The sequence below is a fragment of the Epinephelus fuscoguttatus genome, linkage group LG6 (genome assembly GCF_011397635.1).
Source record: "Epinephelus fuscoguttatus linkage group LG6, E.fuscoguttatus.final_Chr_v1".
NCBI classification, from domain to species: Eukaryota; Metazoa; Chordata; class Actinopteri; order Perciformes; family Serranidae; genus Epinephelus; species Epinephelus fuscoguttatus.
In genome coordinates this window covers 18297841-18324430 of record NC_064757.1, presented here as the reverse complement: position 1 = coordinate 18324430, position 26590 = coordinate 18297841, and the positions used below count along the sequence as shown (strand labels likewise).

The 26590-nt window shown below is 41.6% G+C and overlaps 1 protein-coding gene across 6 annotated transcripts in view; it reads right to left on the bottom strand.

Annotated features, from left to right (window-relative positions):
- trpm3 (transient receptor potential cation channel, subfamily M, member 3) overlaps nt 1-26590 on the bottom strand; it is a 172204-nt gene that overhangs the window by 17749 nt on the left and 127865 nt on the right. For 4 of the 6 annotated variants that reach the window (XM_049579215.1, XM_049579211.1, XM_049579214.1 and 1 more), the window contains exons 10-17: nt 20873-20973; nt 19537-19671; nt 18671-18721; nt 14776-14916; nt 11999-12028; nt 9741-10033; nt 7986-8214; nt 1759-1962 (exon numbers count right to left, since the gene is read on the bottom strand). In XM_049579215.1, coding sequence (XP_049435172.1) covers nt 1759-1962; nt 7986-8214; nt 9741-10033; nt 11999-12028; nt 14776-14916; nt 18671-18721; nt 19537-19671; nt 20873-20973 — 1184 coding nt within the window. Of the gene's footprint in view, nt 1-1758; nt 1963-7985; nt 8215-9740; nt 10034-11998; nt 12029-14775; nt 14917-15091; nt 15128-18670; nt 18722-19536; nt 19672-20872; nt 20974-26590 lie in introns of all 6 variants that reach the window. The other 2 variants (XM_049579216.1, XM_049579213.1) reach the window with 2 other exon arrangements.

The window sequence follows — 26590 nt, the reverse complement described above, 5'->3', positions numbered from 1 at the left end:
CTGTGATTATCCAAAGGCAGAGTGCTGTATGTGCATTTTTAGGTATTGTGTGAGTTCTATGGCAATAAGTTTTTGAGGTAAAATAACCAGCTTTAAAAGACATACCATGAAGGCACTGTGGCCTTTCTATCAGTTTTACAGTTTGTCATCCAGTCTGAAAACTTTATGACCTTTTTTTCCTCAACCTCACTGTGTAGGAACTGCAGTCTGCCTTTGTAGGGCAGAATATCATACCTAGGTAAAGATAAAAGGTTTGGTAAGGAGTTGGTTTAAGTTGACAGGCCACTGAATAGGTACAATAGTGATACAACCATCAGTAGAAGTCAGGAATCAGGGGAATTCTATTATTTCCAAACATGTGAAACATATACAGCTACAGGTTTTGTCCAAGGCACACACAGACAGGGCCTTCGGGGTGAAGAGATTCAGATGCCAGGGTGTAAATCACACCATGCCTTTGCTGTACCGAACATGCACATTACCCGATCAGCAAGTGGAAACAGGCTATATCACACAGGCTATAACATTCATCACAATGTGGCTTATCTAAAACATCTGAGGATAGAACAATACAATCTCCCTCTGTGGTGTAGCAGTCTGTGTATATCTGTATGAATCTTTGTGTGATTCATAAGTATCTGAAGGTGCATTTGTACAGTCAGAAGCCAGGGCAACAGGAAGGGGCTCATTGCAAATGCATCCTCTAGCAGCAGGGCTCTTTGTTTAACACCACTGTGCCTCAAGGACTGCATGTGTAAAATGGCCCATTTGCGCTGGCTTGCTGGCTGTGCTCAATGCAGATGGAGAGTATGTACAGTGGTGCTGAGGGGCGTTCAACTTCAGTTCAATCATTTAATGGAACAACCCTGGATCCAGTTAATGTCTTAAAATCGCCTTTCAACTTCTAGTCTTGCTTTCAACACACAAACTGGATCTTGGTATCATCTCCAAGATTGATTGGATTGAAATGGAACGAGTCCTAATCCTGCTGTACATCCATGTCTATGCAGATGGACCAACTCTTCCACTGTGAGCCGGGAGAAGGTGCTCAGACTCTGCATGATTTAAGCTCTGCAGCAGCAGGCGGACATGGTTATATAATGCAAAAGCCTGGGCCTCCCATGCTCAGCAGCCGACATGCTGAGTGGTATGCTGCAGCAAGCCATCATCATGATGGGAGAGAGTGAGGGGGCAGCAATCGGCTAGCATACAGTACTGTACCTCAATCAGAACTGAGCTTGGAGAGAGGGAGAAAGAGAGAAGGAGCTAGAGAGAGAGGGGGCTGAAAGCAAAAGAAATAAAGAAACAAAAGGCGCAAGGAGAGAGAGAGCGGGGCAGAGAACAAGAGGAACAAAAGGAAAGGCAGAGAGAAAGAGAGGAGATAGATGGAAGAAGAAACATACACGAGGGAACCCACAAGCGGCGACAGACTGAGACGCTACAACTCCACGACCATGTCTTTGCTGAGACGACGAGAAACAGGAAAGGCCGATTTGGCTGGAAGGGTCCAGTTGGCCAGAATAGAGAAACAAGTATGTGTGTGTGGAGAACTGTGCTTATGTGTGTACGTATTGACATCTCGTTGTGGACAGGAACAACATAAAAGTGGTCCACCAGAGATTTTTACAAAGGACACAGAATCTGGGCTATGTGTTCAATGATCACTTTTATAATCTGAACAAAGCATGTGTGTGTATTGTCCAAAGTTTGAGTATGTGTATAGATTCTGAGATGCAGGGCTGAGGTGGGTTCTCTCACCACGGAGTTGTACTGCGTCTCACAGTAAGATCTTACTGTGAACTCCATGTCTTCCTCCTCCTTCTCCTTGACTGGTTTCTCAGGCTCCTCCTCCTCCTTCTCCTGCAGGTACGCTTCCTGATCCTGGGGCATGTAGGACATCTCATCCTTGTTCTTAAACTCCAGACTCAGGATGGACGGCGGCAGGAGCAGACCTAAGATTACCTGGGTGATGAGGAAGACAGGAATAGGAGGTGGAGGAGGAGGAAAGTTAGGGAGAATACCTAAAAGCGACAAATCGCAGATGTGATAGAAGTGTTCACTTTCATGAGCAGTGCTGCGGAAATTAGGACACAGACAGTCTGGAACAAACCAACCCCCATAATAGGTCTGCGACACACACATGTGAAACTCGCGTAATATAAATTCACCCTTGTGAGCACCTCCCCATTATGCCCTGGCCTGTGCACGGCAGAATGACAAAGCTTTGGTATTTACGACAGCCAAGCAAGGGTTCTCATGGTGGAAGTCAATTACCAAAGCATTAGTCCAGACAGGCAGTGAAGATGCTGCGCTGCCACGATGGATGAGAGGGACACACACAGCAGATAAAGGAGGCAGGCGTGCTGTAAACACTCCAGATACATACCAGTCAAACAAGAGAAGCAAGAGCGAGGCTTTGAACACAGTGGGAACATGAAGAATGGAGAGAGAAGAAGACGGAGAGCAGAGTAATCAAGTGTCTTCTTATCTCTGGAAGCAGCTGCCTTTAAATAATGTAAGAGTGAAATTTAGCTGTGTTCATTGCATTGACTATTGGCTGGAAATTGAACAGTAATTTAAGCAATTTAAGATTACTTTCCATGAATTCTCCATTCATCAATTTTCTATGAAGGCTTATCCTCTTTAGGGTCTTACGGGGCTGGCTGACATTGGGCAAGAAGTACGGTGCACCCTGGACAGGTCATCAGACTATCACAGGGCTGACGCATGGAGACAGACAACCATTCACGCTCACATTCACACCTATGGGCAACTTAAAGGGAAATGTCGGTTTATTTCAACCTGTCTCGTCCTAAATTTGTTTCAAGTGACTAGTGACATAAAAATAATAGTTAGCATGTTAGCCATTAGCCTAGATACAGCCAGGGCGCATAGTAGCATCAGAACTGTTAAAACGTAAGTGAACGGGCATACTTCAAGTGCAAAGTTAGTCCGCTAAACAAGGTTTTTTTCCACAAAGATCGCCTCATATCGTTAGGATAAATGTCAGAGAACATATAGAAAACGACATGTAAACATGTTGTCTTACCTTATCGGTGTGGTGCCATGTTTGTTTACCATTTAGCTCTGCTTTCCAAAGGGCGGCCGAAATATATCTCGCGAGCTCGAGATAAAGCCCAGCTGGATACTAACGTTACTCCAGGTGGAGGTGTCTCGTCCTCAGTCACATCCAGACTTTGAAAATAAGGCTGCAACCGGTCCCATTCCTTGCAACAGAGGCATTCCTCTTCTGTGGGCACTGGGGCACAGCATTCACAGGTACACCACCAATCTCCAGAGCTACGCAGCCTTGCAGCAGCCATTCCTCCTCTCTCGTCCTCTACCTGTTGTGCCTCTCTCTCTCCTCTTCCGTTCTTCAATTTCACGAAGCTCTTCGTCAGTGTATTCTGGCTCAAATAAATAAGGGCGGCCATCAGACTCTGCAAAATCAAATTACTCCTCCACAAAGTCGAAGTCTGGCAAAAAGCCATTATTCTATAAATCTTTCATAAAATAAATGAATGAACTTTTCAGGCTACTGTCCGGTTCTGCCTTCCAGTTGTTGCTGTTTGTTCAGGCATGCTATGAGATCGCTGCTTGTTCTCGTGATATTTCGGCAGCGCTTTGGAAAGCAGAGCTAGATGATAAACAAACATGGCAGCACACTGGTAAGGTAAGACAACATGTTTACATGTCGTTTTCTATATGTTCTCAGACATTTATCCTAACGATATGAGGTGGTCTTTGTGGAAAAAAACCTTGTTTAGTGGACTAACTTTGCACTTGAAGATTGCCCGTTCACTTACGTTTTAACAGCTCTGACGCTACGGCTGTATCTAGGCTAACGGCTAACATGCTAACTATTATTTTTATGTCACTAGTTAGCATAAAAATAATAGCTAGCATGTTAGCCGTTAACTATTATTTTTATGTCATTAGTCACTTGAAACAAATTTAGGACAATGGGAGACAGGTTGAAATAAACCGAAATTTCCCTTTAAGCCCCGCTTCCCCCACACACTTTCAGTATGGTACCTTTGGAACCAAAAGTAACCCTTCAGACATGGTATTTAGTAATCTTAAATGTGGGTGGGGTTGTTGTCATTCACTGCTCCGTCCAGCACTCACTGTATTTCCTTCACCGATGACACAGAAGGAAGTCTGCACCCCGTTTATTGTCCACAGAACGAGGCTGCATGCCGACATTTTCAGAACAAAATAGAACAGGCTGCAGTGAAAGTCTCTCTCCATGGGATATTTAAAAATAGCGGGTCCTTCTAAAGCAAGCTTGGGTGTTGAGTGTTGCTGGAGCCAGCAGGAACGAAGCGCTTCACGTCATCAACTTTTGCATTGAGTAACATTACAAGTTAACGTTCCACCTTTAAAGTCGGCAGCATTTGGCCCAGTAAATTAAGTTTTTTTTGCAGCTGCTGCGAGAGGCAGCAAAACATCCTTTCATTTTATAGTTATAGTCTACTAATGAAACTATCCACGGTATGAACAGTGGTTACATATGCTTCAAAACCAGCCACAACTCGGCCCTGAGCAGAGTGATCGATCAGTATTGACCAATCAATGGACTGCAGTGTTCACAGCTCCACCTTTTAGTACCAGATCTGTGTGCTAGGTACCCCAACAGAAGGAGGACCAAAAATGGGGACGGTACGGAACGGTTCCATTGGTACCATCCACAACTTTTCAGTGTAAACAGAAAAAAGCGTACCAAACTGAACTGGACTGTACCGTACTGCTCGGTGGAAATAGGGCTTGAGTCACCAATTAACCTAACCTGCACATCTTTGAACTGAAGAGGAAGCTGGAGGACCTGGAGAACATGCAAACTCCACACAGAAGGGCCACCTGGAGCCCTCTTGTTGTGAGGTGACAGTGCTACCCAGCTAACCACTCTACCTACTATACCGCCACATGAATGAAAAATTAAAAATTGAGAAAATTCATGTCACAATTTAATAACAAAGCTGTCAGTAAAGTCAGGTGACAAAATGATTGAATATATTAAAAAGGATAGTCTCAGGGTGAAGGAATGGGGTCAGTGACCAAATACAATTATTTCCACAGCGCAAAAAGTGATGTCTCAGTTTCTCCTGTCAACAGTCGTGCCAAGGGGTTGAAAGCAAAGATGTCAGCAGTTTGTCAGACTTATTGATGTGTGAAGAAATCAATGTACTTATCTTTGCAATTCATAGTGCATTTGTAGCCTCCGGTAACTTGTGATAGGAGTTAGTGTGTTGGAGGGATGAAGATGACTGCCCTCACAACTATGGCAACTCCAAAATGTGCACACATATTATCTTGACAACATTTTGACAATGTTATTTGCTGTGTATCATGAACTCCTGAGGGCAGCGAATCTTGTTTGTTCCACTTGTGGTTTCCTTTCTGTCTTTCTGCTCCAGTGAGCCTGCTTTAGCAGTGCACTCTCTCCCTCCCTCCTGCAAAGGCCAAACCATACTTAAAGCACTTGTAGTCTGCTTTGCTCTGAGAAGCTAGCCAGCCAGACCCATCATCCTGTTTCACTCTGTGTATGAATGAGTGTGAACCCAGCCGTCCCTTCAGCAACTCCCAGGGCATCTCTTCATTATAAATAACTCTAACCTCTCTGATCTGAGCAGCTGCTTCCTATCACCCTACTGCCAGACGTCTGGAAAACCCACATGAGCAAAAACTGCTCAACAGTCAACCACCAGTCTTAACTGAAACCTCGCCCCTCGACCCAAAGGTTTCCCACACGAGCCCCCATGCAAATTATGTGGGACACAATTTCAAGGTTTTTTGGTAATTAAGGTCAGGTCTTCAGTCTCCTGTGGCCTGAGAGAATGCTTTCTATGCATGTAAAAGTTGTGGTGGAAGTTCAGACAGGAGGGCTACCTCGCCTGACACTCATCACAATGTTTCTATTTCTTCACAAGAGTGAAGTCACAAGCAACCTTGACTCGCTGAGCGTCAGGTAGGTCTATCTGTATAGGTGTATCTCTATCAATTAGCATCATTCTGTTGGTCTCTTTGATTAAAGTGAACTGCATGTACACATACTCTTCTTATGTCTTTCAGCCTTGAAAAACTATGAAAGACTTCACTGACTGAGAACACTCAGTTACAGGTACTGAACAGCTTTCTGTAATTTACCAAACTGCAGCATTTAAAATCTTAGTTTTATTTAATATAATTGTAAACCGACTGCCTCTGGTGACCTGTCAGCTTTTCACAGTCCAGTGAACACTCTCCACATTCTTGGGAATGAGTCATCATGGTCAAACCACAGTTATAAGCATTCAGACTAATGTGCTGCCAGCTTTAGCTTGTTATTTCCTCATCACTAGAACTTTGCTTGAACAGATTTTTCTCTTTAATAGACCATTTTTCACCTGCACTGTATAGTTTTTATGTATTAAACAAAGACAAATAGGCACACACTGTCCAGTAGACAGATAATATAAAGTGAAGGCTTTTCTTTCAATGCTGGACTGGTGGTGCATGAGATTCATCCAGGACATGACAATTGTACTGTCTTTGGAAGACATTAAGATATTTGCTGATATCACAAAGTCTACCACAGTAAGATTTTGATTTGATTTAATTTAGGGGAGCCTGAAATCAATGTGAGATGATATCAGGTAAAATCCTCATTGTCTTTTTCATGTTTTTTTTACTGCTGCCCTCTGAAAGACAAAAATTTGAATCATTAGTCCCCCTCAGACATTTTTTGTTTCTGGTCAGTCAGTGTGCAGTGTACTTCTGGGGATGTTTCGGTCCCCAGATTCAGCTGCAGAGTGAGCGCTATTGGCTTTCACGCTGCTCTCCAATACAGGCAGCTGTGGATCCAGACCAAGAGTGAGTCTAAGTGAGACGGAGGCAGCTACCAGGAGGAGAAAAGGCTTTGCTTGGTCAAGCTCCTAAATACCGTTATCTTCACGCCTTCCTCTTAGAAGTGGTGAATAAAGTGCCCTCCTGGGAGCCAAAACACATGCTAAAGTGCCCTCTTGGCAGCCAAAGTGCCTTCCTGGGAGCCAAAACGCGCGCTAAAGTGCCCTCTTGGGAGCCAAAATGCCCTCCTGGGAGCAAAAACGCATGCTAATTGCCCTCTTGGGAGCCAAAAAACACACTAAACTGCCCTCTTGGCTGGTTAAAACGCGTGATAAAGTGCCCTCCTGGTTGGCAAAACACACTAAACTGCCTTCTCGGGTGGAAAAAACATGATAAACTGCCCTCTTGGGTGGTAAAAACATTACTGTTGCAATGACTTTTATGTTGGGCCCTTTTTTGATCTATATTGAGCCAGAACTATATCTCACAGAACCAGTTTGGATTATCTGGTGCTAATATGGTGTTAAAATGCACTAGAATACAGGAAATGGCATCTACTTAATTGAAAATTTTCTGGGGGATTTCAACTGACATACTGCTGAGTTGGGTACAGCCCCACTGCTAACCATTATCTACCTGGTACTAGCCTGCAAAGTGTTGGATGGAAATGGGGACACAAGCGTGCCATAGGAATGTCAAAGTAAAGGCATATCTTAAAGATGATGTTGCGTACTGATGTTTTATCTTTGCATCAATAATATTGAACCCACAAAAAAACACAATTTTCATATAATTTCTACAGAAAGAATCAGCAACTCTTCCATCACACTTTACATCCCGACATTTCCACACATCACACCTAGTAGCTCACATTTAGAACCACTCTCCACTTTTCTGCAAGCCACTCAGCAGATCCACAGGAGTGATTCAGGCCACCTCTACTGTAGTTCCTCAGGGAGGTGAGAGGGTTTCTCATTACTTTCCCTGCCCAACTTTTCTCAGGCGGTCTGAGGGGATTCAAGCATTCCAACACAACTCTGCCTCTCTAACACCAACACCAAAGCCTGGAGTCACTGTCAAGTGCGCAGATGATCTGTTCAATGTAAGTACACTTTTCTTTACCCATGGGTTATGTCAAACATCTGGCCCACTTATATTACCTTCAGGCCTGAGTTTTTGCGCATGCGCAGACGTCCCATCCACATGTCGGTCAGCAGCATCTGACTGCAGGTGTGAGCGATGAAATCTCTGTGTTTGGCCGCTACCGCCAGCTGCAGGCAGGTGGCGTTGCTCCAGTTCTTCAGCTCATACGTCAGCAGCTTCATGGCCATCTGCTCGTCCTGTTTATAGGACTGGTCGAGGAGTTCCACTGCCAGCTGGCCAAACTCTCTGGGAAATTATATGCAGGACATATACGGGCACACTGAGACATGAACAGAGACAGTGACACTTTGTCCAAACATGTAAAAATGTAATTAAAGAATCACTGACCATCTGGCCAAATTCTACAGGAGATTAGATTTGCATACAACATGCGCACACACACACACACACACACACACACACACACACACACACACACACAAACCAATACAACACTTTGCATATCAACACAGCGCATAGGCATGGTCAAGGCCTCACATGACAAGCATAAGTAATTTCTTTAGTAAACAGCATAGAGGGCCCAAATTCTCACTGGTAATTATGTCTCTATCTTCTCGAAGGTGAAGAGGTTTGGAATACATGTTGTTCAAGTTTATAATATATGCATACTGCAAACTAATCAAGAAATGCTGTGTGCAGACTTTATAACTACAATTACAGTACCATAGAGCTATTAGAAAACATTTCTTCAAGAGATGCAGCCAAAATATGAAAACAATTTGTAGACAATAAAAACGAAAGTCTGTGCTCTGAGATCAAGTCCCACCCTAATTTCAGCCTCTAAAGGACATTCTTCTACACAGACACACACACACACACACACACACACACACACACACACACACATTACACACACACACTCAGAAATACACAGCACAATATTGCGCATTACACTGGAGAGCGGTCTACCTTTTGTAGTTTAATGCATTTAAAGAGGCACTAACATCGCTGGGATTTGGGAGATTTATAAAACAAAGGTTCCCAATGTCATGATGTACAGCACGACACAGCTCAGCAGTGTTGTATAATGGATGGATATGTTTCTTTGCTTTTGCTTATGCTTTTCAGATTACTTCTGTGATATATTAAGTACAAAAGGCGAACAGTCCAGCCATATTTTGTTTGCAAGCGCCTTGGAAAGTACTGAAAGAAGAACTCCCTACAGAATGCAGACATTACTGTATGAACTTCCACACATTATGACTTTCACTATTTCACACAAATATCCCTTGAGTTTACACATACACACACAAACACTGCATTTGTAAAGATTACATGAAAATATAAAAATGTATGTGGTTAAATGAGCTTTTCGAAGGAAGCCAGCCAAATTCTCTGTGGAAAGTAAACTCAAAATCTGCCAATTGCAAGGCTGTTCTTTGAAACTACGTGTAAGTGTGTGTCTAAGTGTGTGGGGACTTTGGGTTGGTATTGCTGTGCTTCATTTGTAGAATCTGAAAGATTCCCCACTAATTAACAGTCATTTCCATACCCAGCATCTTCATCTCTCGGTGATTACCTTCATCTCAAATGCATAGCCTTAACTAACGAAGATGCATGTTGTCAGATTTAAATCTATGTCACTTATATCCCGTGGGAGCCTGGTGTAGTTTGAAACAGGTCAGTTTGCAGGAATAAAGGCAAGCTAGTGTGTCTGTGTAAGTGCTGATAGGTGCTGGAGTTCAGAGGTAGACATTCTGATCTAGACTGGCATATCATCATGAATGACGGCTTTACTTCATGTCACACACCTGGAGTTGTGGTTTAGCTCCTGCGAGATGTCATCCACCATGTCGTTCTCAGAGGCTTCGTGTGCCATCGCCTTACAAAGCTTGCATGCTACCAAAGCCTTGGCCATGGCCTCTTCTCCATGCTGCCAAAAGAACAGCGCCATCTTCTGACGTTTCATAAGCACAGCCCACACCATAAGCTCATGGAAGGGGAAAGGGAAGTGGTTGATTTCGGGGTCGTCCAAATCGATGTCCACTTCCTCCTCTCGTTTTCGTGTCGTCTTCTGGCGGCCTCTGCGGATGGGCATGTCATCCTGGTGGAGATCCATAAGAAGTGATTGGGGGTGGTCAGAAAAGGAGACAGCTATGTAGAGATACATATTTTGGGGTGACTTGTAACGGATTATATTTTATCCTAGGACAACATTTGAGTGCTTAAGTTGATGCTGAACTATTTATGAATTTATTATGTCAAAACTTGGGTTCTGAAAGTGAAAGCGAAGAATCTGATTGGTACCCATGATTTTATCTCTGGAGGACTTGCCCTGTGTTTGGCCACATTAGACACTGATCTAGATGAGTCATATCACAAAGTAAGGATTTTCATAATGTATTTTCTGAAACTGCTCACGGCCCACATGATGAAAGTTAGCTCAATGCAGAAGCAAAATTTGGAGGACACAGGTGGAAGGACAAAGTGCTACACACAAAATACACATAACAGGCACAGTCTTTTACATATTTCAATAAAATTCTCTCATAGTATTTTACCTTTTACTCTCCTTTTTAACCTTTCCTTTCCTTTTGAGTAAAAAAAAAACTCAGGCAGAGGTAAGGTATGTCAGGTTGACTCCCTGTCTCTGGAGAAATTGATGCTGCCAGTTAGAGTATAAATGGCATGTCAGCAGGGTTGTATTGATCTCCGATAATTTCACATTTTAACAGTAAGGACTACTGACAGTTGATCAATTACAGAAATATGAGAAATGACTCCCAGTGGATCTACAATTGCTGCTTGCTTTGAGACAGAATATTTTAATATGATAATAGTACTGCAGTAAATTGTGCAGTAATACTAGAAAGTGACATTCAATTTATAAAATAGTAGGTTTGTGATTTTATGGATATTTAGAAATGATCGCAGCTTCATAAATGTATGGCCAGGCTGCCATACTGACACTGAATGAAAAACTGGATTACAAAAAGAGAGTAGGACATTAAAGGGATAGTGCACCCAAAAATGAAATCTCCATTTCTCCCACAAGCGCGCACACGTGAGTGCAGAGCACAGAGAAGCAGTCAGAGCTACAGGCTACAGTGAGGCTAAAAACAGAGTTCATATGACGTTATTCGAAACAACTTTTATGTCGGGGCTGCAGCACACTTGGATCACTACGGATGAGCAGTATGGAGATACTTTGTGGATTCAATTTTGTGTTCTTGGACGTTAGTCTGGGGCACCGTCTGCCATTAGGTGTGCTAGCCGCTCCCCCCGCCGATCTCCGCAAGGGATGTGAGGACTCTAAAACTTCACCAGGGCCTCCGTCGGCATATGGGTGAGTAGATAATGGCTGAATTTTCATTTTTGGGTGCACTATCCCTTTAAGGTAAAGACTTTGACAGACAAAAACAAGACGAGAACACACACTGACAGGGAGACGGATTTCAAACAGGCAGACGTACAAAGGAATGGACAGCCATGCACAACTGTAGACACATGCTGTGATAAAAGCTTAATGATGTGAATATTTCATGGTGTGTACTACATGGATACATGTGAGTACACAAACCATGTGTTATATAATCCTGTTTGGTCAGTCATCACCTATTCAGTTAAATGTAGCTGGGCTGCTCTGACATATATCATAAGAGTTATAAGCATTCATACTGTCTGCTGGAGCCCTGAGAGAATTCTGTAGCCATACGTCTTTGTTCAGTGTTTTTTTATTTCATCAATCTGAGAATCATCATCAATCTTGATGAGAATAACTTTGTTGAAGGTAGTGTGAAATGTATTAATAATGCTATCTCTCAACGAGCCCTCAACTGGCTCAAACGTGTATACAGAATGGCAGCAAAGTAAATTAAAATATGCCTCAAGGTCTTCCTTTCAAAGACTGCGAGGCACACAGCACACACTTAATGACTATTTTGCTGAAAAGGTTTTGCAGACTGACTGTACACTCAACACGTTATGAGGGAGAATAGTGTGTTTTAAACGAATGAGAGGAACAGTGAAGGAATGACTGAATAACAATCTTGATGAGATCAACACTCACCTCCATCCCCAGCAGTTTCAGGGCTTTGGGCTAGAAAAGCAACAAAAACATAAACAAGCAGAACAAGACCTTGGCGAATGTATTTTATAGAGTGATTGACTCTATAAGCACAACATGGCACAGACTGACAGACAGACTCACTCACATGAAACCAGCAATATTCTTCAATATGGTAAGTCGTTCACTTTGAGGTTTTCTTTAATATGGCAACAACAGTAAGGGATCATATTGTGTGCTGTTGTGACTGATAGTATTCTATACATACAGCCACAATGTGCGTGTTTGCATGTGTTAAGCAGAGTGTATTTGTGCATTTGGTACAGTACTGTGTGTCTGTATTAAAGCAGGGCATGTATGAATTATGCATTCATGAGCCATCATCTGAGTTGGTAAAAATAGCTCAGGTCTCCTGTGGGGATTTTGATATCTGCATCTATTTCAAGGCTTTGTTCTTAGTTAACATGTGTTTGTATGTATGTGTGCGTGCATGTGACTATGTGATTGCACATTCATTTCATCTTGAAAATCACAGTCAATTGGAGCTGACTCTCACTCTCTCTCATTTTGCCTCATTGCTTCGTCTCCGTCCCGTTTCTTCGCTTTCGCTTTATCTGCGTCTTTCCAGCTGCCATGGCAGACACACAATGAGATAAACAGGCGCACGGAGACCCACATGCACACACTCACAAACACACGCTCAAACATACAAACACAAAGGTGCACCATTCGAGCAGAAATATGGTGTTTCAGACACAGCTGTGTATACTTCTGTTCTCATCACACCTGTGGCGTTGTGTGAGGTATCGAGGCAGAATGAGAGAATTATACATCAGAACAACATAGCAGGAACATAGACCATATAATGTGCAGTATGTGTGGTGTAAAACACACAATCATCAAACACTACAGCACGTGATTTCAATGATCAGCTCCTCCACTTTGTTTGAAGATGTGCTAATCAGTGAGATGAGTGTCTGTAGTGGTTTGGATGAAGTGTGTATATTATTTGTGTTATGATGGCACATGATGAAGAGCCACTGCTATAGATGGGTGATTTTTTGCATCAAGATAATAAATAGTCTCTTATGTTGACCTCTGCTGATGAACAGCAGCCTTTATTGAAGGAGATCATGTTTGCATGGATTTTGTGACAATAAATTCCCTAACATCACATTTTTATGAATATGCCTTTTTATAATGGATGTGGTGTACTTTTGGGCTGACATGCTTTGATATGCAGATTAAAGCTGGGGTAGGCAGTTTTATTTTGGTGCCACTGGGCAAAAATCCCATAATAACCTTTGACCATATTGTAAGTCAAGTGGACTGATAGAAAAGTAGACTTCTGCACCTCCTCTTGGCTCTATTTTCAGGATTTAGAAAATCTAGGCCATGACAGGAGACTCTGGCCAGTCACAGGTCAGTTCAAAGAGAGGGTGTTCCTATTGGCTGTTCTACAGATGCAGATGCACAAGCAAGTCCCTTCAGTGAAAGCCTGATTCAACGAGAGAGTCTAAAAGAGAGTCTGACAATAACCGCAATAGGATACGTGTCAGTATCAGCAAAGGGATTCAGAAATGGAGAGAAAATGTTGTTTATAGTTCATTCTTCTGCTAACCAGAGTCAAAGGCTTGAAGCTGTGGCATCAAGTTCACATTTACGTAGCAAACAGAGCGTAGCCAGAGTTTCCAATCACAGTGTGTCCTCCGTCTCACTCCCCGCTGCTACAAGCCACCTTGCCAGAGAGCGGGCAGCAGCCCCAACTCGCTGCTGGATCAGCAAACTGTCTGGTGCTGCCATTACACAGGTTAGACCCGGCATCACTGCTGACCACCAGCCTGCTCTGACACCTGGCGCTAGGGGGATTGTGCTAGCTGAATTCAAGCCGCTACAGCTGCTGACTAAAGGGTTGGTCACCGGAGCTGCTGCCTGCTCTTCTCCCGGGGAAGTAGTCCACAGTGGTGGGGAGCGAGGTGGAGGGTTTGTTGGGTGGCGAGCTAACTAATTCTTGTCATTTGTGGTCAGGGGAAGGCTAGTCTGCAATTGAATAGGGGCGTCGGTGGATTAGTGGTTAGAGAAGGCGCCCCATGTACAGAGGCACTGTCCTCGCTGCAGCGGCCTGGGCTCAATTCCAGTTTGCAGCCCTTTGCAAGTCATTCAGAGACAGAGGAAGGAGAGGAAGGAGTCTTTGCCCTTTTCAGATTTCTGCCTTCCCCAGCTTTAATATTACAACCTGCTACATTAGCTACCAGTTGAAGACAAACATTTCAAAGCTAGTGGTTGGGGCTCATCGATAAGCTAAGCAAAATAATAGTGTGCTGATTCCCATTCATTCTGAGAGAAACTATTTCTTGCCTTTTCAAACAGTTTACTGATATTTATAAAACCCAATCATCTAAGCAAAGAAAAGACCACAATCAACTTGCAGTATAAAAACACACCCATTACAGTATGTGGTTAACTAATTTCTGCTCCGAACATCAAGTATCACACTAAGGTCTTGTGTATTTCTTGCTCATTCAGTCATGTCACAACTATCGTGTACATGCTAATTTACTACTTGCATCAGCAAGGTGAAGTGCCCTTGAGTGTAGTTCCCTGATTAGCATTTTATTATAAAGCATAATTTGCCCATATGATTAATCTTGCCCTTATCAGGACTAATTTGATCATGAGGCTCATTTCACTTATACTGGTCCTATGATTAATGACATTGGAAAATCTCAGACATTAGTGTTGAAATGCATTAAATGGTGGGATGAGAATCATTTACTCACCCTTTTAGGTCCAAAGAGGTTGTGGTACAGAGTTCTGAATCTCTTCCTGGTGTAGTTACACCGATATGCCCCGCCCATGAGGTATTCAATGACCAGTCCAATGTCGATGAGGCTGATGCGGTAGTCCGGGGGCAGGTTTCCCTAAAAAACCAGACAGTGTTAACAGGCAACAACCCACGCCACCTGATTAATAAAGGAGGGTAAACAAGAGGGAAACAAGAGTACAAAACAAATCACACAGACATACACACTCACTTCACAAAATCCATATCAAAGTGTTTTTGGCTATGAAAGGAAACGTGATTATCTGATTCACCTTGAAGTAGATCCAACTGAACCCTGGATATTCTCGCTTGGAAAGAACACACAATGTCAGTGAGCAAGAGCAGGGGAAATAAGATACACAGAAACTCTCAGGCAAGATCTCTCTTCCAGCCTCTTTAATAAATTGTATCTCAACCAGACTATGGTTCAGGTTACTTTTTGTATTGTAAATTCTTTAAAACTATGTGGGTGTCAGTTTGTCTCTAGAAATCTGGAGCTATTCCTCCGATCTTATTATTGGTTGAACCAAAAACTGGTTACAGTTCCAGGTGTGGTATTACTCCTGGAAAGCTCTCTATGAATCTTTAAAGCCCAGAGCTGTAACTTCTCTTACCAAGGAGCAGAAAATGAGAAGAGAATGAAAACTCAGGTGCAATATGATTCACAGAGAGAATATGAAGTCTGAGGACAATTACAAAGGACGTAAAAAATTGAATGATTTGCCATAATTTGCATTTATGGAAATAATGAGATCTTCTCAGTGAGGTTCAATGCAGTCTTTAAGAGAGGAAAAGAAAGAGAAAGTGGTAATGTCTCATTAGCCTGGAAGAGAGGGGCAACAGCATGGAAAGACAGACAGACAGCTATTAAAGCTGGAGGCTAGAATCATTATTGGAAAAGGAGTCCTTTCACGTGAGGACTATAACTATGTCAACTCCCGCTCCTCTTCCTCGTGCCCTCAGCATCAACCCCACATCCTGCAGTCATTATCTTGACCCCCGCTGTTCCTCTGAGGTACACCAATTACCGTACATATCTGTATTCCTCGATTTCCAATCCGCTCCAATCTGATGTGAGATCCCAGAAATCCCCTCTGTCCTGCTCATCCCTATCCTGTCCTCACATGCAAGGATTCGGTTTCAGTGGTGGTAAAGCCCGGCAAGCCCGGCAAGCCCCTGTAGGTCATCTGATACACTTTGAAGTAAAGAGAGCTACAGATACTGCTTGTCTTCTCACACGTCCGTGGTTCAAAGAGAGCACACAAAGCTTCACCTCCTCATCTTACTGATATATATATAGTTCAAAAGCACCAGTCTGCGGTCAGCCAAGTACTTTTTAATTCCCTGTGGTAGTGAAGCTCAAGCTAATAACTGTTTGTTTACACCTTGTGTGAAAGCTTATTGAGCACTGCGGTTTTTAATTCTGCAGTGTAGTTGGTGAACTTTGAGTCCTGGTTGACTTACTAATGGGGAAGTTGCTGTCCTGAAAATATCTCTACACTATAGCCATAACGGCAACTTGTTAAACAGTTGGGCAACCAGTTACTTTGGTTTAGGGTGGCATGTATAGGTGTATGTATAATGCAGCATACATTAAAGGTGCTGTCAGTGATTCTAATCCAACACACTTTTGTCAAATTCAGCAGATATCTCCTCATGGTCCACTACCTGTCCTTCCTGTGCGCTCTGAAAAAAATCAGATGTGTATACACAGCCCTCGCTCAGTAAATGGGAAACAAATCAAGTGTGTTGAACCGAGCATCACTACCATATGCCAGCTACTTTCCTTCTTCCACATCCGTACCCTCGAGGAACGGGTTTTACACCATGATAGTAATGAAACCTAAATGACATTGCAGGTATCACAGAGCTTCTGAAGGAGCACTGAAGGAAATGCATACTTGAAACAGTGTTCCCCATTCATCATCCAACAGCATGTGGCCAAATCAGCTGCCTCTCAGCTTAGGGACATAGACTTCCCAGGGGAGAAGAGAGGACTGGAGCACACCGATCAATTTACGGTCTTTTAATAGTGCAAACAGAGTCATGTTTCAACACCACTGTGTCTTCATCAGAGTCAAAGAGACTCTGGTGCTGACCCCTTTTGACTCTGATGAAGATGGTGGTATTGAAACGTTAATTTGATCAATGTGCTCCAGGCCTTTCTTCTCCCTCAGAAGGGCTTGTTTGTTTGGGTGTTGAGTTCAACAGTCTTTCTCCAGACACTCAGTGTGCTCATGTCCTGCAGTTTGAATAGTGAGCTGATGACCTACAGTACAAGTCAACCATCATTCTGGCCCATTTCTGCTTTCATTTAGCACAGAAAGCTAAGAAGTAAAAGCACCTATTACATTTGGATTTTCTCCTAACCATTCCTGATGTCTGAGACACAAGGTGTGTTGCCACCAGCCTGTGGCCACAAAACAGCATCTTTCGTTTACTCTGTAGGGAAGCAAATTTCTGCTTTGGCAGCTGTAGTCCACAAGCCAATCTCTGTAACTCTCTGTTTTCTGACTCAGCTTTCACACAATCTAACCAATGAACTAGATTAAACCTGAGAGCGACCTGCATCGGCACCTTACAGCTGTTATTAGCACAGCATCTGCATCTGAATCAAAATAATACCTGCCAACAGTACAACCAAACAATCCACAGAGAAGAATGAGAGAGAAAGAAAACAGCAATGACATGGTGACTCAACCCGAGGGATGGCAGTTAAATCTAATTAGCATCATACTATGATACAACGGCACACAAACACTCAGCTACACTATGCCAGTTACACACAGCTCCGCAAAAAAGAAGATGGGAATGTTTTGCCATGCACTACGGTGTGTGTTTTGCATGTGTGTGAAGTAGCGTGGCAAGGTGTTAGTGGAATATAAATTGCATATTCTCTCTGCACCAACTTCAGATTAGAGTTGTGTTTAAAGACAAAGAGGAGGCAAAGCAGGAGTGATTACAACACTGAGCCTCTTCAGCCACTCCCAGAGGAGCATGCAGCTTTACTGTAATCAGTAACACTTTAATTAATGAACACCTCTCGATGCTAATGGTGGTGTTGCTGACCTCTCAATCATGTCTCAACAGTGGGCTCACAACTAATTGGCGTGCAGACATGTGCTGAATGTAAAATTCTAGGTTGTTGTCTTTTATTTTAGTAATTATTAAGGTGTTATAGGAGATATGCGCAAAAAAAAAAAAACTTTACTGAGAGAGAGGATTCCACCATCATCTTAAACATGTATATAACACAGTCCTGATGCAAAATAACATCTAATTTATGTAGGGGAGTGTGCAATATCAGTATTCAAAGAGTCAGATGATACTGCATATCAAAAGGAAAACACAATAGTGTTGTAAAGAATACAAATGAAAACAGAGCAAAAATTGATAAACTGTGAGTGTCTACTGAGTTCTTCTTTCTCAGCCTCACAGCGGTTCCACTGCGGCCTCAGTTTGCTCAAACTCAAGTTCTGTGGATAGAGCGGTGTTTAATACATGTAGTGTTTGTTTACCATGGTGGTGTGTGCCTTAGAGAAAGAACAGAGTAAATTGCTGAAAAGTGATGAGAGGGATGAGTCGTGCATAGCTCTACACAGCCACTGCAGCCTGCAACTCCAGCTGAAAGAGAAAAGCCGGCCTCTATTTGCAGTAACAGCAACTAGGGCTACCAAAATGTGGACACACTAACTGATGCAAATAGAGTAAACAACACACAAGGCCAAAAAAAGCAACTGAAACTCTATGTAGTCAAATGTGTCTTCTTTAATATACACATTCAAGCCAACATTCCCATACAGTGTGCCTGGACAGCCACAGAGCTGAAGGGACGGCGGTGATGGTCATACCTTTTTGACGTCTCTGACGAGGTGGTACAGCGTGTTGGACGGTCCATGTCTCTGGAAAAAAAAAAAACAAACAAACAAACACATGAGGATATTTGGTAACACTTTACTTAAAGGTATCTACATAAGAGTGACATGACACTGTCAAAATTATGACATGACACAGTCATGAACCTGTCATGAGCATTATGTACATGTCATAAATGTTTATGACTGCTGTCATTAAATGTCATTTGGTTTTTGTAATGACAAGTTGACATTGTTTGGGATGTCCTTATTATGATAATTTGACATTAACCAGGATGACATTACCAGAAGATGTCTTTTTCATAACAACTTGACATTTACAAGAAATGCACCTTTTTTGTGTTTATGACAAGTTGACATAATGATTATTATTGTTATGACAAAGACATCTTCTGGTAATGTCATCCTGATTGATGTCAAGTTGTCATAATAAGGACATCCCAAACAAATGTAATGTCAAGTTGTCATGACAAAGACAACTTCTGGTAATGTCACGTTAATTAATGTCAAGTTGTCATAATCAAGACAACCCAAACAATGTCAACTTGTCATCACAACATGACAGTGTCATGTCACTCTTAGATACCTTCAAGTAAAGTGTTACCGGATATTGTTACCATCACTGACAGTGTCTACAGGTCCTCAGCACAAAACTGCCTCTGCCTGCTACATTGTTCACCACCAGCATCATAATTTTATGTGTGTGTGTTCAAGTAACCTTTCAGTTTACTTTAAAACTCATAGTCGCAACAGTCACAAAGGAGTCTGTTTCCTGGTGTGTTGTAAAAAGATCCATGATCACATTCTGTATTTACAATGAATTAATGTGCACTTGTTATTACCGTGTTGTAGAGCTCCTCCAGCCTGGAAAGCGTGAGGAAACGGTGCATACTGACTCCATTTTCAATCAGCAGTTTGACAAAGTCCACTCTGTCCAGAACTAAGGCATCCAGCATTGCTTGCTCCAGGGAACCGACCTAAGGCACATGGGATGAAGAATACGTGACACCACACACACAGCCAGCCCTGAAATTATTTTTATATACAACCAATTTGAAACAGCAAATATGTTTGAGGGAAACGTAGTGGTGAGGGAATTGTGTTTTCTATTAACATCATGAGGAAACGTTGCTATTTAATGTACCTCATAGTGACTACAGCTTTTTTTTTATTTTTTATTATTACTTTTTATATTAACATTTAACTGACATCACAATCTTTTCCTACCCTTACCATTGCTTTTGTTGCCTAAAAATAACCACGTACAGAAGTATGAGCACAAATCTAGTATTCAGGCGTCACATTCCAGCAATTTATATGTCCGCCATCCACCCTGCCCACCTCCCTCCGATTACAGCGCCATACTTAACTATAGTGTTTCAATAACTCAAAAAACGTCTCTGAACATAAAACAGGCAGCAATTACGATGTCACCACAATGTAATAATGAAAACAATTTAGTACTATACAAATGTAATTTCTAAGAGACGTGGCTGACAAAGCACAAAGCACACACTACACAGGAGCACTGCATGGAAATAAATACAGATATGGCATCATCATTTACTCAAACAATGACAGGATTATTATGATAGGATTTCACATCATGTGAGTGGAGCCACACTTAAATGGTTAGCGTATATTTTAATACTCATATATATTCACTCTTATGATTTATTTGTCATAACTGTCGCTGTGCAGAGGCCTAATAAAATGTTTGAACATTTTAAGTCAACTTTATATGACTTGAAAACTGCAAGGGCTGCATACTTCTCAATTATGGTCACAGATAACCACAGCAGTCTTTCACCCACGACTGATCCTGAGCTGCTTTCTGCATCCAAATTGCCTTTAGAAGCTGAAAAGTATTCTTTCCTTATCATCTTTTTCTGTCTCATCACTTTTGAAGTTATATTGTGTAAATGGAAATCATTCTGAGCTGCACTTTTTGTATGCAGTATCAATTGTTATTTATATTGTCAGCTGTTGAGGACAACTTCTGTGAACAAATGTCAGGTAATTCAAGAATGAAGTACAATGCCAAAAATCGTTTTAGGCAGTACACAATCATGATGTTAATGTGAGAATGCAGCTGGAATAAACAAGTCCTGTGAATACAAACAACATCGTGCTGCAGTGTGCATATCCTCTTATTTACTGTTGAAGGTTCTTTCTTACAGGCCACTGCTGTCCGTAGATGAAGATTTGACTGCGGGCGATGTCCACTCTGTTCCAAGCCAGAGCCAAACTCAGCTGGTCAGGAGCTGAAGCGTTGGCACCTGAAAGAGAATAGAAAGGGAGTTGAGAGACAATGTCATACTTCTGGAAAACAAGGTTTCTTAAACACTCATACGTAGTAAAATGTCCAAGTTTAGAACAACACAACAGTTCATTAGTTGAACTTGGTTGTTTTAATTTTGATATGTCTTTACTGCTTATTTCCTATTCTCTTTATATGCTTGTATTATCATTTTCCCTTGCTGAATGCTCAAACTTTTGTTGCTGAAAACTTAATTTAAGGAGGCTGGCATCAGCAGACCTAAGAGTGTGGGAGGGAGTGTGGTAGTGGAGAAGCCCCAACACGTAGGGGGGAGCAAGGTTGTGGAGAGCTTTGTAAGTGATGATGAGTTTGAAAGTGGATACACTGTGGGATGGGGAGCCAGTGGAGGTTATGAAGGATGGGGGTGAGCAGCTGAGTTCTTGATATACTGAAGTTACTTGAGTGTTTTGGCTGACAAACCGTGGAGGAGACTGTTGCAGTGGTCTAGTCTGGAAGTGATGAATGCGTGGATGAGAGTCTCTGCAGCTGAAAAGCTCTGCAGCTTCATTTAAAACTCAATCAGCTGAGAGAGACCTTCATTTTCAATGATCCCCAACATCAACAAAGACAAACAAACCTAAAATAAGTTAAAATAAAACATAAAATCAATAAGCAAACCAGTTAAAATACAGTGTTTAATAGCTTTAAGTTCAAATGCAGAATAATAAACTTGCAATGGAGTAAATGTAAAGTTTTAATTAATAAATGTGAAGACTATGTAATGAATGTATAAAATATGGGGTGGAAGTATCTGCATCAAAGATTTATAGATGAATTTTAAAAATGTTTGTTCAGTATAGGTATTGATAACACTGTATATATGTGGTACGGTTGCAGCTTCTTCAATTGTGCAGCATTATTCAATTAAAAAAATGTATTAATTCGCAACTCTAGTTCTCTAATTCGCTAGTTTGAGCCAGATATGTGTTGCACTGCAGAGCTACTGCTGCTGCTGCTGTCCACTCATGACAGATAGCTCCTTTATTGGAGTGCTGGGGCTGAGGGCTTCTTTTGTGAGCTGCAGGGGGTTCATGTAACTTCAGGCTTGGTGGAATTTTTGCTTCACTTTACTGCCTTTTCTGTGTGTGTCTGCAGAGAAGAAGATGTCTTCTTATCAGACAATGACAGCTGGGTATTTGATGTATCACTTAATTTAACGCTCCATCTCACCTCTGCACAAAATGTGGAATACAACTGTGTTTCTTTGATTTGCTGTGTCCGTGAACATCATTTACTCTGCTCCGGTCCTCCAGTAACATCGATATGATGTACTGAATATAAGATGAAAATCAGTGCAGCACATACACACACAGAAAGAAAAGAATATTAAAACTAAAAAAGGACAGATCTGATTTGCTTAATGTAATACTGGCTGAACTAGAGGCAGAACAAAACAAGATTCAAGGGCACACTGACAAATACCGAAACAAAAATCTTATATGGCATCGCTGAAAGAAGGCCTTCATTTTCTTCTCTCATCTTCAGTTCTCTCATCACTCTGATAGCTTTGCTGCGTGTCATTGCTGTTCGCTAAAGGACAGATTGGTGGTTGTAAATCTGCAGAGATACTCAGAATGCAGGGAGGGCTGCTTTATTTGTTTGGTATCTTCCCTTAAAATTTTACTTGTAACCTGGGATCTTTTATACATGGATGCCTCTCCTCAGGCATTGATTGATCCAGTTTACGAGGCTTCCCTCAGATTCATCACAAACCGTGAACCACTGACTCACCACTGTGAGCTTTACTCCCTGCTCTGGAGACCCGCAGGTGCACACACTTGTATTTGTTTATATACACTCTCTCTTATCTTATTTTATATTTTACAGAAGAGTGCTGGGCAGTATTCTTTAGGTCACAGGACTTTTATTTGTTTGTAAGAGTTCATACAGAGTGAAAAAAAGACTTACAGGTATTCTGTACCTTCAGACTGTTTTAAAACTCTATGATCTGTTTTTTCTAATGCTTTTAAATCCATTTTAAAAGACCTTGAAACAGAATAGTTGTATAAAGTGATATTTTGGATGCGTGGCTTGTATCGTGCTTTGTTCATTTGAATGTTTTATATTGTATTTTGTCAGTTTTTCTGTTTTGTGTCTGTTAATATGTTCATGTTTTTATCTTGTGCTGCTGCCTATCTTGGCCAAGACTGCCTTGAAAATCTCAGTGAGACTTACCTTGATTAATGAATAAAATTAAAAAAAATAATGTACTTATTTTTGCACACATATTTAGTTTGATATAAAAACTCTACAAACGTAAGAAAATGATTACAATGGGGTTTATGATCATCTCATCATAACAGTGATACAATATTTGTTGGATAAAATACATCTTAAAGGGGACATATTATGCTTTTCCGTATTTTGTGTGTTACATATAGTATTGCAATGAAGGATGTTCATATTAAACATGGCCAAAGTTTCAAATGATGAGGTAAATGTATGGAGAAATAATTCCTGTGAGTAAAAACCTCAGGCTTCAGACCGCTCTGAACACTTGGGTTTCCAACATTTTTTTCTATTCTGACTACAGTATAATGTCATAGTCATCTGCTGTCTCTAAAGTCAATGAAACATGTAATTGTGGTTGCTGACGTTGTTAATTTCTCTCTAATTTTGGATCATATTCCTGCTGGAACATGTCCAGTTGTGTTCAGAAGCTCTTATTGGAGATTCACAGTAAAACGTGCCACTGTTCTCTGTACAGTCATTCTCCCTGCTGCAGTGAGGGTGCAGAGACAGGGAGATATGCAAGACCTGGAGACACTGACCAATCAGAGCTGACCTGGCTTTTTTGGAGGGGGACTTAAAGAAATGTGCACTAAAACAGAGCATCTCAGACAGAGAGACAGGTGTTTTAGCACAGACAGTTTGAGGAAAAAAGTGTTTTTTGAAAGTAAAAGCATGTAAATATGAAAATACAAAATTCAACTATGAACCTAAAAAGTGTGTATAGATACTCTTTAAACACTTCATCTAATCGACAGAAAAGTAAAAGGTACAGAGACTAATATAAATTTTACACCAAACCTCTCTGTATAATCCAATGTAAAATAGCTTCACTGTAAAAATGCTATTGAATATTGCTGCAATATAGTATTTGTAGCTGTTCACTGTTTAAAAGGCACTCTTAAAACACTGACCAGTGAGAACTAACACAAAACCGCAGTCTGCTGTTCGCATTAATAATTCACCTGCACAGTGGAAGGAGTTAACTGAAATGAGAAAGATAAGGCAACAATTCATCGCAGCCTTTAGAGAATTCCACTGCAATTTAAAGTATAATAATAATCCCGTGTGTGTAGACAAGACTGTGTAATTTTTAATAAGCACAGAAGTATCATCACTTTACACCGTCTTAAAGGCCTGTGCGGCATTACTGGAGCTTAATGGTGTGAGTTCAGACACAGCCCTGCTAATAAGATGCAGAGCCTGCTAATAAGAGCTTTAGTGGAGATATGTGTATGTTAAAAGGCAGGGTGGCCTTGCTTTATCAAAGTCCTGTGGTTTCGCTCTGTCTGCCTGCAGGGAGGTTGAGCTGCAGCCAACTGACTTTATGGACCCAATCTTCAGGATATTGACTGCTTCAGACAGCAGACCATCAATTACTCTAAACTCCCCCCTGTTACACCATGTGTCTTTAGCTGCAGTTTGCTTCCTGTTCCCACTTTAAATCTCCCTCTTTCTCACGCACACAGGCTCACACATTGACTCCTTTTATTCTTTTTTTTCTTGCTCTTGCTTCTGTTCTCTCCTCACTGTGTACTCCTGACTGTGCCGTGCCTTGTTGAGCTTCAGGCAGTAGCTTAGTTCTTCAGCAAAAGAGTCTAATCCAGTGTTTTAAAAAGCTCTCAGGCAGGATGTGACTGATTTTATTTTACACTAAAAGCCTTAACGCGTCTCATTCAGTCAGCTGCAGAATGAGACTTGCATGGAAAATGACCCTCATGCTGTTTACCATAAAGCATTTTTTGCCCCGTTTCTCAGTGTTCCCCTCTCATCCTTTCACTTCTATGATCGCCTCCTTTTCATTTCCTTTGTCCTATTTTCTTCTCTCTGTCTTCGATTTCAATTCCTCCCTTGGCTCATTCCGCCACGTGTCACTCCTATCACAACGAGAAATGAGATGAATAGAAACTGGATAAAAAAGTGAGCGGGAATGACAGATGGAGCGACGGATGGAGTCAACAGAATACATGAGCGAGACATGTGTACATAGAAAGAAAGTAATAGGGCAAGAGAGCAAGAGGAGATGAAGACAAAGATTAGAGAGTGATGCATGTGCCGCAGCAATCATGCATCTTGACTGCTACACATAAATTATGTAAAACACGTTTCTCTTTCACTCTCTCCCTCTCCAAACTCACTTGTTTGGTCTCTGTAGAATGAAACGTTCCTCTGAGGAACACTTTGTGAGGTAGTCAATCATGTACACATCACTAGTGTGTACCTTGATGTGTCTGCATGTATAGGTGTGTGTTTGAGAGAGAGCATGCGTGCAACCTCCAGTGGGCAGCGTTGTATTCCTTGAAGAGGCAAGCGCAACCATGATCAATATAAGCTACTGAACAACTAATCGAAAGTATGGATCCATGAATCCTGTGTGTGTGTGTGTGTGTGTGTGTACATGTGTGTGTAGAGAGGGTGGTATGGGAACACTGAAGTGGGAAATAGGGTAGAGTATGAGGTGGTTGAGTTTAATTGCTGAGTTTGCACTTGAGGAATTGTCAATTTTGTATCTTAATTTGGTCTGATTCATTGCCCTTACTTGTAAATGCATAACATTTACTTACAGCATAAGGACTCTGTTAATTGTATGTCTCTGTCTATGTCTTACTGTGTCATGCTTTAGATCTGTGTCATGCTGATTGGTTATTCTGTGTGTTGCAGTGTGATATGTGGGAGGGGCAATAAGATAGATATGAGCCTTCAAACCACCACTTGTTTGTCTGCACCTATTGAAATGCCCCTAAATTACCTTTATGATGCTTGTAAAGAAAATAAACTCGAATTTCAGGATGCTGGACACACTGTGAGCTTTAGTGTAGTTCCTAGAAATGAGAAGCTGATATGGCACAATAGCATACAGTTAGGCCATGTGTCCCTTTAAAAAGTGATTACTGACCTCAAAGGGTATTAATTTGATAGATAAATGCAAATGTAAATTGAAATATATATCCTTCAAAACCAAAAACGAAAAGACACAATACTTATCATAATTCATACTTATCTCTGGCCACACAGTTAATGAGCAGCTGTGTTCGCGCTAATTGATTATTCTGCAGGTGTTGCTGTGATATGGGGGATGTATTAGCATATAAAGTAGGAAACGTGAGCTAATTGCAAGCTTGTCTGAAATGGCTTCAAGCAGCAGCCACAGCCTCCTCACAATTAAAAGGAATGCTTCAATATTTTATGGCATACACTTATATGTTTTCTTGCTAAGAGTTAGATGAGAAGATGATCACACAATAATTATGTAGCTAAAGCCTACAAAATCTTTATATCTTGTTTAGTCTGACCAAAAACTGAAGTGGAAAGCAACATGTTTTTTCAGTGAGTGCCAAACGTGCTGG